The 11,895-nt window shown below is 41.5% G+C and overlaps 1 protein-coding gene across 1 annotated transcript in view; it reads right to left on the bottom strand.

Annotated features, from left to right (window-relative positions):
• Positions 1–11,895, bottom strand: part of ARVCF (armadillo repeat gene deleted in velocardiofacial syndrome) — a 150,407-nt gene that overhangs the window by 43,263 nt on the left and 95,249 nt on the right. Inside the window, exons 7-10 of the mRNA XM_019470783.1 lie at positions 10,723–10,840; positions 9,276–9,447; positions 6,984–7,001; positions 2,195–2,266 (exon numbers count right to left, since the gene is read on the bottom strand). Of these exons, the coding sequence (XP_019326328.1) occupies positions 2,195–2,266; positions 6,984–7,001; positions 9,276–9,447; positions 10,723–10,840 (380 nt within the window). The remainder of the gene's footprint in view (positions 1–2,194; positions 2,267–6,983; positions 7,002–9,275; positions 9,448–10,722; positions 10,841–11,895) is intronic.

Genomic DNA, 11,895 nt, shown 5'->3' with positions numbered 1-11,895 from the left:
CTGCTGGGTGGGAGGAGGTAGAGAAAATCAGGAGTGAAGTTGAGCCCGGGAAGAAGGGAGGGGTGAGGGGAAGGTGTTTTAAGATTTAGTTTTTATTTCTCATTATCCTACTGATTTCATTGGTAATAAATTAAATTAATTTTCCCCAAGTCGAGTCTGTTTTGCCCGTGACAATAATTGGTGAATGATCTCTCCCTGTCCTTATCTTGACCCACGAGCCTTTTGTTATATTTTTTTCTCTCCCCTGTCCAGCTGAGGAGGGGAGTGATAGAGCAGCTCTGGTGAGCACCTGGCATCCAGCCAGGGTCAACCCACCACATCAGACTAAAATCTGTTCTCCTTAGATTAAATGGGGGTATCTTGAAATTATCAAACAAAACCTCTTCAAGAGTGTGTGATTTCTAGCAATTGAATATGATAACGAGCTGTGTAAGCTCAGCGAGACAGATATGTCTCCCATCAGATATGCTACAACACTTCTACCATTAGCAGAGCCATATGAAAGATTTTTATCTTAAAGAAAGTTATGCAAGATCCATTTCTTTGCAGAAATCCTTGATTTCCATCTTTTCCCTTTAGTGGCATCTACATTCCAATCACATTTGGAAAGGAATGGAAGTGCCGAAGCCCTTGCTATATTTTGCGTTCCTTTCTTTTTCTGCATCCTTAAGAAGTCTCCTTGCTCTGCAACGTAACCAACGCCCAGCCCTGAACTGATGGCATTAAAGTGAAGGTTAGTTAGGAGAGGTTTCCTGCAGCTTTCCGAATAGGATGGCATCGCAGCTTCTAAGAGGTGCATGAGTATCTTGTGTAATAACGCACCAAATGAAAATTAACGTTTAGACATTAGCCTAGAAACTGTGCCCATTGTAAAGGGTGTCTGTAAATAGATTAGATCCATCTATATATCAGGATTAGTTTGCATATTGTCAATCAGAGCTTCACTGCCCATGAACTTAAGTGAGAGCGTGGCACTTTACATGTGTAATTACTATACCATTACCGACTATCAGTACATCTCTAAGGATGTTAGATATGGCCTCTGTTGCTGCCCCCAGTTTGCAGTAAGGAAATTGAAAGACAAATTAGTTTATTCAATCAAGGTCACTAAAGCAGCATAATTCAGGTATCTCAAGCCCAAGGATCTCTCCATTGAACCACACTGTCTCTTTATACTCTCTGAAATTGCACAAGTGATGCAGGAAGAGTAAGATTTTCCTTCTGAAGAATACTCGGTTAGTTCTGGATATTCACAGATCATTAAGGTGAGGGTGCTATGGGAGAGCTTTTCCTGCAAGGCTGGGTTGACAGGGTGGCACCGCAGCAGTTGCCATGACAATGGCTGAATCTTTGCAATGACATTGCACACACTTCAAATGAAAACCTGAGCAACCTGATCTAGTTGAAGATGTCCCTGCCCACGGCAGGGGGGTTGGACTAGATGGCCTTTAGAGGTCCCTTCCAACCCAAACTATTCTATGATTCCATAAAACCTGTGCAAATCTCAAAACACTACCCAATGCTGTAAGAAATCTGACGAGATCCCAAATCACCTCCTCATCTCCAATTAAAAAGAGCACCATGCATGAAGGAAGGGAATGCAGATTGATTGTGAAAGATTTCACCTCTGCCAGAGCTGAAATACAAAAGTGCAATGCAGAAGAATTTTTCTGTGAACCTCCCGATTTTGGAAAACTGCAAGTCTACTCACTATAGACAGGGAGGAATACTGTATTCAGGAGAAGACTGACTATCAGTAAAGACAAAAAAAATTGAACTCATTCCCTGCCCTCACTCTCCAATTCGTCAGAACACTGAAGAAATACAGAGATGCCAGGGAAGGGAAAAGTTTAGTGATAAGTACACTCACCTAATGCATTTCGTAACTCCTTACATTCACGTCTAGTGCAGGCAATTTGCAAATGGAGTTGTAAAGGAAGAGAGCATACACTCACCCCTCTATGGAGTCACAATCACCTAACACCAAATCAGATGGGCTTCTACAGGATTCCACCCATTTAGCAGCTTTATATAAAAGCTGGTTGTATCCAGTATTGAATACTAGGTAACAACGAGCACCGACACATCTATTATTTCTTTTATTTTCTATTATATGCTCACATCTCAAGTTCCTTTAAGAGCCTCCAACTCCCAGGCTACTTGCTATTTCCAAAAGCAAACACATTAGCATTACCTTTTGCTGCTTCAGACCGCTTGGGCAAATCAAGTGTATCAAAATTCCTGTCCAAATCTCCATTCTTCTTTCCTGTGCAAAAAAATAAGACAACAGATGGAAAAGACTGACAGCGTACTGACAGGTAAGTTACTGTCATGTGCATCTACAAGATGAGAGAAGATACAGACTCAGAATATAAATCACAGACTATTATCTGTGTTTGTACATATCTGACTTGCAATCCAGCTGCATAGCTGTGGTTTTAGCATGAGCAACTTAGGGACAAAAATCCCCGCTTTCAGACTGATCCGCAAACATACTTAGCACTAGCATTTCAGTGGGTCTTAAGAGTGCTTAAAATCATGGAAAATTGTGCCATTTCCCTTCTTGGCAAAGCTACGCCCCTGCCTCAGAAGCCCAGTATTTACTTGTTATTTTCACAGAGGAATTTTGATCTGAAGCTTAACTGAAGCAGAAACTGAGCAGCAAAGCAATATATAGCAGGCTTGTTTTGCAGCCTCTATTCTCATTGTGACTATCAGGCAGGAAGGCCTAGATTTAATATATTGTACAGACAGCAGCCAACAACTTAACCTTGAATTGCCCTTCAATCAATAAAGTGCCATTTTGACTATTTATTAGAAACTAATGGGAACAATTCCATACTTTTGCTAAGAGACAGTTTCAAACCATTGCATCAGCTTTGATTTATACAATCCTTCAGAAAAAGCAGAACAAAACCTGGACTTTAGTTTTAGTTAGGTTGGGAATTAAAGGTTATGTAAACAGCTGGGGAGGGAAGGGTTAATTTTCACCCCCTCCTGTGCCCCCAAGGAGAGACACTGCATTGGGTAAGCCTGCATGGATGCTGTGGGATAAGCAGGCACCTTGCCATCAGAGATGTACTGACAGCAGAGAGAGAGATTTTGAAGTGCAGGAATCTGCATGGCTTCTGAGGACAGCAGTGTACAATTTAGTTTTCCCAAATTATTTTCAGGGGGAAAATCAAGTTATTTAGTCCCTCTTCCTCAAGAGCAGGGGAGGCAGGTGTGATGGGGTGAATTCAGAACACCGCAATTTAAGCTGCCAGAGGTGGCTTCTGAACAGGGACTCTGCCAGGCTGCTAACGGAGTTTTACAGGAAGGGCTGAAAGCTCCATGAGTCAGGATGCTTAAAAGGAAACAGGAAAATGGTCCTTGAAAATGTAACGTGGATATTAGTCTGACTCTTGACTGGGAATAGGTCACGAAATGGGAAAGGCCAATCCCTGCCCTGTTACAGGAGGGAGCTGGTACAGCTTCTGCACAGTGAATTCAATGGGCCACTCCACCTTTCCTCTTGACAAAAGGATAAACATATGTAGTACTATACAGCGAAGAAATAGAGCTTTTAAATACCAATATGAATATTTAGAAATAACATCAAGAGGGAAGAAACCCCCCAAACCTCGAGACAGTATTCCATCCCCTCCCTTTCTTTGGAAATATCACACACTTTTGTTTTGAAATGCCACACAGAATACCAACCAACTTAACTACTGTGCAAAACAAAACATGCATCGAGAAATTCTGTTCATCTGAAGTGATTTGCTTAATTATATAGAGTACGAAAAAGCCCATCCAAGCTGCCAAAAGGTCATGCAGCCAGGTACCATACCACTCCTTTGAAAGGTATCTTTTCTAAAGGAAGGAACAGAAATTAGCTGAACTTTGCAGCCCTCCATCAGGTTTTCGCTCCATGAAAGCACCAGAAACACGTTGCTTGGGGAATCAAATACCAGAAAGAAAAAATGCTGTGCATCACCAAAGGACATTACATTTCATAATGGCAGCTGAACCCAGTTACTGGCTGCAAACCCTTGTTGACCCTTAGAGCATTGACAGGAAAAAGCAGGGCAGAGGGAGGGGGAAAAAAAAAAGCACTGAAGGAAGGAAGTCAGTGTTTAGGAAAGATTACAGACTTAAGGCAGACAAAAAAATGTGACTCCATCTTATCTCCAAGTAGGACAAACTGTTTTTTTACATGACCCCGAATTTCATGTCCCTGGCATTAGCTAGTTTAAACCTCAGAACATTTACTCGGAGAGCCAGACCTTATTCAACCCAACTAGTCATTTCAGAAGTTCTCTCTATAATTTAAAGGTTGGGGTTTGGTACTTCTATTAGTCCTGCAGAACTGAGATGGCACAGTAAGAGCTCCCTTCTTTCTAGTGCATTGTTTAGTAAGCAGTATGTATTTGTGCACAACTTTTTAAGGAAGAGATTGTCCAGGAGAGCAGTGTTGGCTGCTACATCTTTTGAGCTAGCAATGCAGAATCAGCTGCCTATTTACTAAACCATCTTTCATTAAGACAGCACACTCCACCTGTGCTCTGTGATCTTCAGTTGCTGTCTCAATTTCTGGGCCAGACTGCAAATACTGGCTGTCTTCTATGATGCCTTTCCTAGTTTGTCTCTCAGCCCTCCGAGAAACTAACCCACCTCGCAGGCAAAACCACGTCTGTTCAAACCAGAAGCTGCCAGCTGTTTACGAACAGAAGCAATTCAGAACACAGAGCTCTGACCAAGGGGATTTAAACTCTACAAATTACTTGCTTAATCAAATTGAGCAAGGGCCAGGTTCAGAAATACCAGAAGCACCTACATTTTCCAGGGCTTTCCTATAGAGAGAAGGTGACCAAGCTGTAAGAAGACCCCAAAAGAAATCCATCTAGAGGGCAAAGGTTTCAATCTGCGGCCCAGCTGGTGTTTTTCCCATTTGATTTTCACAGTACCCACAAATGTTGGTTTGGCGTTTCTAAAAAAGTGACCAAATTTAGCAAGTTCAAGAGCCTACCAATTACAAACCTCTCAGCCGTCCCCTGGCCTGACTGATACCATGAGAAAACCAGCTTCACTACCAGCTTCTGTAGCTCTGAATGCCCCCCTCTGTCACTCAAGCCTGTCAGTAATGCTAGTGCACAGGGATGCTGAAACGACCACACTAGCCATAGAAGAGAAGTTTAAGATCCTGTTTTTGTACATTTCAGTTTCTGCCCTTCTATGCATCTCCCCGATCTCTAAGTTTTCCAGCCCGAGGTATGCCAGAGAAAAGACGATGCTGTTGCATCAGAAGCATAGATCCAAACTTTGCCAAGAGACAAACAGCTTTGAACATGCCTCTGCTGACAGGTCTGTTTTACGAGACCTGGCTGTAGGAATTGGCACAGCACTCTGGTTTGGGAAAACTGCCTGACATGAGACTTGCTTGTGCAAGATGCAATTTACAGTCTCTGAAACAGTGGGATTAAAATTCTTTCCCTCTCCCACCCCACTACTTTTCATTATGTAAGAAACAACCAAAACATGACCTTCGGCATTTTCAATCTGTCAGAAACTCAGTATGGACTTTGAAGTGTGACCCAGCGTTATTAACCACTAATGTTGTTGTTGATCTTCCTCAAATGTCGTTTTGCTTTACTGGATAATCAAAACAGCTATTCAGCTAGACCATTTTTGCTGAAGGATTAGTTCCCAAATGTTTTCTTTCTGGTTTAAAAAAAAAGTTGAAGGAAGAGAGATTCTTCATAACATCCCCCCCCAACACTCAATACTGTGCTTGTTAATACACTAATTGAACTGGAGTGTAGCAGAGCGACAGAAAGCAAGGGCTGAGCTCTGTCTTGCCAACATGCCCATCCTCCACAGGCTCACCAGTCATAGTCTGTAAGCAGTGTCTCACAGAACACTACTGAGCACCATTGGTTGGGTGGAGCAATTAGGGTGTCCCCCCCGCCAATTTCTCCTTTGGCTTAACCCTCCAGAACCCACTGATCTGAAGCAAGTGTCACAAACTGAAAATTACCCTGCCTTTACCCCCAAATCAGTCTCAGTAACTCAGTGGAAGTCTCCAGGGCACTCATAGCCTAACAACTTCCCAGCCAAGAAGTGAGGGAGGGCAAGCTTTAGCCTCAGCCTTGTGTATTCCAATTGCAATTTTATTTATTGTGCTGGGGTGAGAAACTAAAGGGCATATCCCCAGAGGCATTTACTAGGGGTAGCTTCATCTAGCTAGTCTGAGTGCCAGTAATAAAGATGCAGCAGCCCAGGCAAACGTACCCAAGCAGACAAAATACCAAGGATCCCTGAGAATACACATCCAAGCTGCTGAGTCTTCATGGCTACTGCTACCCAGACCAGCTAGCAAAGCTGTACTTTGGTATGACAGTGTTGGTGAGGCAACTCGCACACTTAGGTGTTCCCTCTCTCATGGGGTTATCAGGCCAGTTGCAAATCAATTCCCTTACTGCACTTACACCAGGAATGAATAAAACCTTGTCTTTTCTATTCTCAGTGCGGGAAGACCAAACTGCAAATGCTCACTCAATTAGAGGATTTCCATGCCTACTGAAATGAACAGGAGGATGCGCTGGGGGAGCAGAGGAGGCGGTGAATGAACAAGACCTTGATCTCAGCTCTCAGCCTTGCATGTAAAAGCTGAACAAAGCATGTTATGGTGATGATGAAAAGAAAGTATTGCAAAGACTCACCTTGATTGAACCACTCCTCTAATTACCAGAAAAGCAGCAAATGAAAAACAAAAATTTACAGGAAGGAAGAAAATACAAAGGAACAGTCACAAAGAGGCAGAATTTCACAGAATAGGTTCAAAACCTGAGTATTACAAGAATACTACAGAACTTTCAATTAAAAAACCAAACCAAACCAAGATATTCTACTTTCTTTGATCTCAGCTCTCAGCCTTGCATGTAAAAGCTGAACAAAGCATGTTATGGTGATGATGAAAAGAAAGTAGACTCAAGACTCACCTTGATTGAACCACTCCTCTAATTACCAGAAAAGCAGCAAATAAAAATTTACAGGAAGGAAGAAAATACAAAGGAACAGTCACAAAGAGGCAGAATTTCACAGAAGGCTCAAAACACCTGAGTATTACAAGAATACTACAGAACTTTCAATTAAAAAACCAAACCAAACCAAGATATTCTACTTTCTCCCTTTTGTTCCTGCTGAAAAAAACCCAATCTTTCTCTGAGTATCTTTTTTTTTCTTCCTCTCTTCATTAAATGAAAAAGTGCTCACAGATCTGAGGGGACAGAAAGATGACTAGCCCTTTGCAGGGGTGTTTGAAATGCTACGATCAATGACCATGAAATAAAATAAACTAAACATGGAAACACTGCAAGATTAAGTGAACAAGAGGGGGAGAGAATTGATCTATTTTAAAGTCCTAGACTGAGAAAATTAAGGCAGGTTCAGACCAGGTATTCACATAAATTTGATAGTGAGAAAAGGAAGCTTCTCTTTATGATTTTAAAAGCACATTTATGAATGGATTTTAATTTTTATTTTTTAAACACAACAGTTGCCTGTCCCCCTCTATCCTTCTGATCTACCTACTACCAGCTGCGAGCTCAGCATTATTATCAATTGAATTCCCTCCAGAGAAAAGCACACTTTAAGAGCAGCAGTGCAAAAAGGGGGGAAAAATATGTTAAAATATACTTTGGAAATTGTCATTTCCTGCTGAACACACAGAGCCAAACCCAAGCTGTCACCGAGTGCCTGCATTGCTCGCCAAAATCTGCACGTTCATCCTCAGTGTCAGATGATTTTGAGACCAATTTGTCCAAAAAGACATGATCAGATGCTTTGGCTGACAAACAGAAACTATCAGGGTGTTCAGACACAGAAGGTATATATAGGTCGGCCCCAGAGGAAAGAGGCAGACACTTGACAAAGGACAGCCACCTGAGAGCGCTCTCTTTTCACTGTCATCAAGAGGATGATGACGGTTCTCAATCAGCACACTCCCCTCGTCCCACAGTGCACACTCATAGCTTTTATGTCGTAAGAATGTTTCCACTGACTGCGTTGCTCTCAAGCAGCAAAACAACAGGGACTGCAAGTGGCAGGGAACAGGCTCGAGTCAGCACATGTTCAAGGTTTCCAAAGGATATCACAGTAAGTTCTAGTCATTCACTGTGAGAACAGGCTGACCAAGCAGGTAAAATTCTTTCTTCGGTTTTTCCCCCAGTCGTTAAAAGATTCGCATCTTTTTTTTTTTTTTTTTTTTTAAACAGAGTTTAAATCTAGTTGATGACAGACTAGTCTGCAAAAGCAAGTTCACACTGTGATGACTTCCCTAATACATATGGAAACACATAACGTTTTAGTAACACGTACAGGTCAGATCAAAGAAAGAGTAACATGCAACACACAGTCCGTCAAGTTCAAACAATTCCATATCGGCTCTTCAGGACCAAAACCTTCCTTAGACCTGGCTATAAATAGTAAGCCAGGATGTGAGTACACATGAATGAGTAGAATGGAGCCTAGACAGAAAATGGAGTTAATTATCGCCAAATTCAGTCTAGAAGAGTCATTTCTTTAAAACAACAAAGAAAATTGATATAATTTGAGTGTCTCTTTCTAAAGGAAAGATGGAAGGGGGGTTACTGAGACTATTAATCCTCTCTTGTAATGAAACTCATTTGCAACCATGCCCCAGAGGACAGAACAGGTCTAAAAGTGACTGACAATTAAAAGCTACAAAATCCTGTTTGCAATTTAAATTAGTGAAAGAGTGACAGAATTGGGAGGTTGTATGTTTTGGTTGTGAGTCAGAGGGTAGGCTTTTAGTTTGTTTTCAAATATGAGAGACTGGAAGCATGGAAGACGTACAGACAGGAGTACCATGCACGGGGATGAACGCATGCTGGCCTGGCTTCCACAGGCCGTGACACATGCTATACATCCAAGAAAGCAGACTAAGCATAGATTTGACAGATGCAAGAACACAGTAATGCAGAGGAGAGGCAAAGCACATCCACCTTTGTCCAAGAGCAGAATGTCATCTGTCAGCATGCACCACTTGCATTTAAAGCCAAACAAAACTATAGCAATCGTGGAAAAAATTCCCAAATATCTAGTAGTAATGCAACAAGGGAGACGGACACATGCCACGACACTACAAACACGTACCTCCACAAACTGCATCATTCTAAACCAGCATGATGAATGTGCTTGCAAGAGCAGGCCTACACAGCAAAATTTACCCCCAAATCCCGTTCCAGTTCTGAGCTCTCTGCAACACATACCTTTAGCTTTTTTCCCACCAAAACAACCAGCGTCGTCTTTCTTCTTCTTCTGAGCGCCTCCCGTGCTTGTAGTCTGACTGGCATCTAGTTCTTGGTACTTATCAGCTCCAGGGACCTCTTTGTGGACATGATAGGAAAGGTTCCGCATGATGCACACACAGTTCTCCACAGACTGTTACAGAGAAATTTATGTTATACTAAGTATTGCACCCTCTTATTTGCAAACCATTATATTATACAGTGGAGGGTTTGGGGGAATTTAAAAAAAGCCCACCTGCCCCAGGAAAAGAATGTAGCTTTTGAGGAAGATTTAGTCAAGACGTCTTAAATTAAGGTTCGTTCTTGTTCTAAAACTAATTTTATTCTTCCAAAAGTGAAGCACTTCATAAACAGTACCCATTCAAAATGAAAATTCTCTAATCAAAAATACCACCTGATCTTACATAAAGAATACAATTCACCAAAAGATCAAACATACAGCAGAAAACTATCATTAAGGATCTTATTTTAATACAAGCCTCTCTCTCATTCTTCCAACCTTTACAATCCCCAAGGGCCCATTTTATTAAATTTTCTCTGGGTCAAAACCTAGGCCTCGTGAGGATTTCAGTGAGAACACACGTTGTCCTGTAGTAATAGCTAATCCATAGGACATCAGGTTCTGACAAGAGCAATGCTCTGTAGGTTGCAATGGAAACCACCAGGTGGTTACAAAATCCACTTCCAAAATTATCTGATTAAGTGACAGGGCTTTATAATTCCCTTGTACAGTCCCTCACATGGTGGGACTCAAAAAGAATAAAATAACAATGCTTTACAAGCCTTATTGGTGTTATAAAGCAACAGTATGCTCTTTCTTTTTTAAACAGGTTAAACTCATGATATTCCTTATGCATATAAATATGCTTTTAAGCGCCACAGGATGAGATGATGATAAAAACAGATTAATCAAAATCTGCACCTAAAAAAAGCCACAATGAAAGTGCTGCAGGTCTGAAGACATATCTTAATGTCTAAGCACTACAGTCTTTAGAGATGGTGCTGAATAAAGTCTTTAAAATGGGAACCGACTCCTTTGCTGGTATTGTGCAAAGCACAATACAATGGGACTCAATTCTGATTTGGAGACTGCACTTATAAATGTCAATTAAGTAATGCAGAACAATAGCAGTAATGTCACTGACAATAGTAAAGGACTACTCTCCCCACCTATGACGACCACTTGCCTTTGCTCACCTCATCAGCCATACAAGGTAACATAGCAGCATCATGCTGATACCCCATCAGTATACGGATATCATGACAGAGATGAGAGGAAGATATTTACTATGTTTGCTGAGGCAAGCATAATCCCCTTCTGATACTAGCAAACAGAAGTCAGATCCCGGTGCAACACTTCAGCCTAAATTAATGGAAACATCCATTAAGTTTTAATACTCAAGTTCACCTTATTGTCCGTATCCTTCTTGCCAACTGCCGACTGTAGAGCATGAAGAAGGGCATCCACCAAGCCATCACACTCTCTGAGTCTTCTGCGTGCTTCTGCTCCATCTGAACTTACATTCCTAACAGGAGAGATTTAAAAGAAAATTTAGCCCTCTGACCTTCACCATAAAGTTGAAGGTGCGCCAATTTATACTACAATTATTAAGAACTCATTACCTTGGATGAACAATTTGGAGGCAAAGTAGTCTGATAAACCTATTAAATCTCAGTAAAATATGGGCAATGCACATCTGCAACTCCCTGAATCTGAACGAAAAGGTGGACACAGTCACAGAGGTGCCTACAAACACATTTTTCTGAATTGCTGGTGAGTCCAGTGATATGCCTTAAACTGGATAGGAGTTTTCAGAGCAAACAATATGCAAATCAAAAATTTAATCAAAGCCAGAATTTTTAATCTGAAAAATACTTCACCACCTTAAGAAAAACATGCAAAATCACAAGACTGCTCAGCAGTATTCATGGCCAGAGAAACTGAGAAATGAAAAAGATTAAAAACAGGTGTACAATAAGCTATATTTTATTTAATCAACCTGTATATAAAATTGTTCTTCACTTTCTTTGGCCCCCATCTGCTCCAAAGAAGTCAGATGGGAGTCACCATGTACAACTGCTGTCTCCTTGACTGCTTAAAGGTTCTCCAAATCTGTTCTGTATCCCCAGCTTTCTGACTGGAAGTTACTGCCACCCAGTCTAAATCCCACATTATGACATTTAAAGCCCATCTTTCACACTGTGTACAGCAGATTCAGCACAAAGGCTGGATCAGTCACATTTAGAAAGTAAAAGACGGCAGTCAGTATGTTTATATGGCTTCAAATTTCTCAAAGCATTGCACAAGAGAATGGCACAGGTAGAAGATGCGAGACAGAGCAGTGAAAGGCTACTCAGAGTTGTTAAAGTTGCACATATCAATGACTGCAGAAAGCGTTAGAGGGGAGCTATGAACTTAGCCTCACTTGTCCAGCAAGCATGCACGCTACATACTGAAGCCCCCGCCTTGCATAAGCATCAACCTGCCGTTACCCAGTAAATAAATAAAATTCAAGTCAATTTTCCAGGCACTGCCTCTTCCCCCCCCCCCCCCCCCCCCCTTCCCCAACTTTTCTTCTCT

Source organism: Aptenodytes forsteri, unplaced genomic scaffold, assembly GCF_000699145.1.
Source record: "Aptenodytes forsteri isolate BGI_AS27 unplaced genomic scaffold, ASM69914v1 Scaffold79, whole genome shotgun sequence".
In the NCBI taxonomy this organism is placed as follows: Eukaryota; Metazoa; Chordata; class Aves; order Sphenisciformes; family Spheniscidae; genus Aptenodytes; species Aptenodytes forsteri.
This window is presented reverse-complemented; position numbering and strand designations above follow the sequence as displayed.